Source organism: Lepisosteus platostomus, chromosome 7, assembly GCF_059453375.1.
Source record: "Lepisosteus platostomus isolate fLepPlt1 chromosome 7, fLepPlt1.hap1, whole genome shotgun sequence".
In the NCBI taxonomy this organism is placed as follows: domain Eukaryota; kingdom Metazoa; phylum Chordata; class Actinopteri; order Semionotiformes; family Lepisosteidae; genus Lepisosteus; species Lepisosteus platostomus.
The window spans coordinates 30,583,060-30,587,005 of record NC_142617.1 but is presented as its reverse complement, the minus strand read 5'-3'; the positions used below and the strand labels follow the sequence as shown (position 1 = coordinate 30,587,005).

General features: G+C 37.4%; 1 protein-coding gene across 1 annotated transcript; it reads left to right on the top strand.

Moving 5' to 3' along the window:
* Positions 1-530: 530 nt before the first annotated feature.
* On the top strand, positions 531-2,392 carry LOC148658520 (low affinity immunoglobulin gamma Fc region receptor III-like). The gene is made up of 3 exons (XM_088638247.1): positions 531-558; positions 1,706-1,990; positions 2,091-2,392. Exons 1-3 carry the CDS (start codon positions 531-533, stop codon positions 2,390-2,392), a joined length of 615 nt encoding a protein of 204 aa, XP_088494373.1.
* The last annotated feature ends 1,554 nt before the right edge of the window (positions 2,393-3,946 follow it).

The window sequence follows — 3,946 nt, the reverse complement described above, 5'->3', positions numbered from 1 at the left end:
GGGCACAATGCAGGATATACCTTGAATGGGACATCAAGCAATTGCAGGGCACACACAGACATACACACTCTCACTGTATTTTTTTTTCTTCTTTCAGTTCTGAAAGGACTATTCTTCTCCTGCCAGCAGACAAGTAAGAGAAAAGCTCAGCAGCAGAACAGTTTGCAATGTACAGCTATGGCATTCAGGAATCATCCTACAGCAATAATTAAATAACAAGGAAAAGAGACATACAATATATTTTAGTCACATACTGCTAAGCCAGAGTTTTGTATTGTCTTTGATTTCTAGGTGTTTTGATACTCTGTGCTTTCTATATTTTTATGTCAAATGTGTAAAACCAGACAGAAATAAAAAACTGGCATCAATTTACTGTAACAATCAGAAAATGTAACAGTATATGGCGAGAGTACTTAGCGACTTTTAGTAACACAGTTTTTACTGCAATAATGACAGCAAGTACTCATAGAAAAGGTTAAAACATTATAACTTTTTATAAAGTATATAACCTTAATATAGTCATAACGAGCATGTCAGAACCTTTCCAAAATAACCATTGTAAGTGACTAAGTTAAAAACTTTGCTGCATAAAATACTTATGAAGAAAGTGGAATACTGTTGTGAATTCAGGATAATTTCCGTCTGCATTCTCAAAGAGGGGTTCAGAAATCCTATTGCAGAAAGACATCCGAAACCAAAATTATCCTAAAACTTTTGCAAAAGTACTTTAAGTGTATATTTTTATTTGAAAGCAGGGGTTTCCTCCTGGCTATCCTTCCATGAAAATCATTCTTAATCAATTTTTTTCAATCTGGTGGACTGACATTTATCATAGCAAGAGAACCCTGAATGCAACATTGGGGTTCTTGAAGAATTCTAGGAACATCTTGGAGATTTTGATCTTGGAGATAGTTTGGTAGGAAAGCCATTCCTGGGTAGGTTAGGCACAGTCTTGAATTTTCTCCATTTGTAGATTATCTTTCTTACCATGGAATGATGGACTATGAAACTGGTTTTTACTGGTTTTGTAACCTTTCCCAGACTGACAAGCAACACCAATTCTTTCTCTAAGACTGTCATAGATTTATTTTTATCAGGGGATGATGTGTTACCACAAAACCGAACGCTTAAGACCAAATTTCCAAAGTTTCTGATTTTATACACAGGTGGGATCACTTCTTGATGATCAACGCATCATTTGTTCATGTTTTGGTGCTCCTGATTCTATCTACCTACATATTTAAGAAGATAAGATGGTAGAATTTATGGTGCACTTCATACAAAGATATTGAATGCAGGCTGATGTTTTTTATAAATAATGACACAATAGACGTTTTGTGTGCTATTTATCAAATGAGGTTAGTTTTTGTTTAGTAGTAGGACTGGTCTTAATATGTTAAACCATAAATCTTATGGGAGTTTCCTTATTTTTTCACTTTACTGTATGTATGCCACTGGCAACCCATTTATGGTGTGGTACTGCCTTGTGGTCTATGCTTCCAGGATAGACTGTGAGTTTCCTCAAATCTTACCAGGAAAATGTAGCATTCTGTAAGTTAATTGATGGATTATTAATTCATCATAACAAAAGTATGAATTTGTGAAATTACAACAGTTGGTTGTAAAACAACAAGTTGGTTACTAGGCACTCTTCAAGTTTGAACACCAGTCTGTTGCTTCACCCTAACCACTGTCTGTATTCCAGGGTCCAGGCCTCAAGCTGTGGTAACTGCAGACCCTCCATGGACAGAGGTGTTTGTAGGAGAGACAGTCACCCTCAACTGTGAGGTTAGAGGATCTGGTGACTGGAAATATTACTGGGCCCTAGAGAAGCAGGGGAGAATGGTGACACTCAGGAGCTCCAGTGGAAAATATGGTTCCCAGTACATCCTAAGAGCTGTGTCAGTGTTTGACAGTGGACAATATTGGTGTCAAGCTGAGAGAGGTACTGATCAGAGTGACAGTGACTTTCTCACGCTGACAGTAATTGGTTAGTTATTTTCATATCTGTTTAAATGTTTTACTGAATCATTTGTGTTAGAGGTGCATGGTGTATGTTTAGCAAATTATACATTTCTGATCTGTTTCAGAGGGCCAGACACCTGCTGTAGTGACCATAGACCCCCCGGATTCAGTGGTTTTCTCAGGAGAGAGAGTCACCCTCAGCTGTGTGGTGAAGGCGGCATCAGGTGGCTGGAAATATTCCTGGGCTAGAAACACCAAGGGGAGCCTAGAGAGCCTCTTTAGATCCAGTGCTGAAGATCAGAAAAATTACACCCTCAGTCCTGCAACAGTGTCTGATAGTGGACAGTACTGGTGTCAAGCTGAACGGGGAAACAACCCAATAATTCAAACACATCCTGGTTTTCTTATTTTGAGTGTTTCAGGTTAGTAACTTACATGAGTACTTAATGTACCATCTGATGAAATAACTATGTTAAGTTTAACATCTGTCAGTGCTTTAGTATTTGAGCTGTCCATAAATGTATATATGAAAAAAAAACAAAAGCAAAGAAAAACATGATCGATACCTTCAATTTTATATCTGTTGTATATGTAAATTACAATGGATAATTCAAGAAAAAAATATTACATAACAATTACCATGTCCACATACACCTGGATTTCTTACATCATGCTGATGCATTTACAATTCACTCCACCTTCAAATGTAATCAAAACAATGCAGTTCTACCTTAAAGAACATATAAAATTGTAATAAAGAAAACATCTTTCTGCCCTTAGTAGTGGAAGGAAGTAGTGGAAAATGAACATAAAACAGTGTTCAGGGGGTCAGATATTGGGCATCAACCACCTGAATGGGAAGCTTGTTCTTGGCATCCACAACTGTTTCAGTAAAATTTGTTTCCTATTTCTCATCTTAAATAAATTCCATTTCAGCTTCCAAGTGTGACACTACTGTATATCCATGTTTTGCTACTGAGACTATAGGAGTTCACAAGGCTGCCTTATCTGTACCCTCCACGGATTTAATAATTAAATTACATTTCTTCTCAATTTTCTTTAGTCCTCCCTTTATCCTGCCTTTTTTTTTACAAACCGCAAAGACCAGGAATAATGCTTCCTATTCTTCTATGAAGAATTTCTTAGGCTTTAATATGCTGTTTGTGATGTGACAAATCTTCACCCAGAATTCACATGCAACATAAAATCTTAATTCTGTCTTAAATACACAAAAAGACTAAATGAAAAGTTAAAAGAGATCTATCTCCTGTGGAATTTCAAATTGGATTAAACATGATTGCTTTTTTTTAGTCCAATCACCTGTTCAGTAGTTCATTCAAACTCATTAACACAGAGCATAGGCATGGCTTGAATTGTTTTGAATTGCAAAATTCTTAAGATCAGAAAACTATAGATAAATTTGAATGAAGGTTATCAAAGCAAACACATAACAGGGAAATGATGGTTCAAGGGACACTTCAGTAGTATTTTTAAAACTGAGTAGAGAGAGAACATTTTGGACAGCTATTCTGGAGAACACTCTTTGAGCCAGGGGGAAGAAGGGTATCAAATGAAAACCGTAATTCACGTTTTCATTCACAGAATCATAGATGAGAAGACAGTGACCATGCTGAAATTGATATTTATGAATAAAATTTATAATTAGAACTTCAGGAGTAGGTTGACATACAGTAGGACAGTAGGACTGTGCTGATAGCAAGCAACACCAGACATTTTGACACACAGACTGCAAGGGACTGAGGAAGGGGAGAAGGTCAGGCACGAACACTTGCAGGGTGGAAAGAAGGAAAGGGAACTGGTTATCACCACTGCCTGGGCTACACTGTAGTGTGGGCACCTGGGGAAGAGATAGCTGAAAATGGAAAGCGCAGATCTGAGGCAGATGGACACTGTGCTTGGCTCACGGAGGAGGTTAAGTGAATGTCAGTTGCCAGGAAGGACAATGAAAAGAGATAATAAG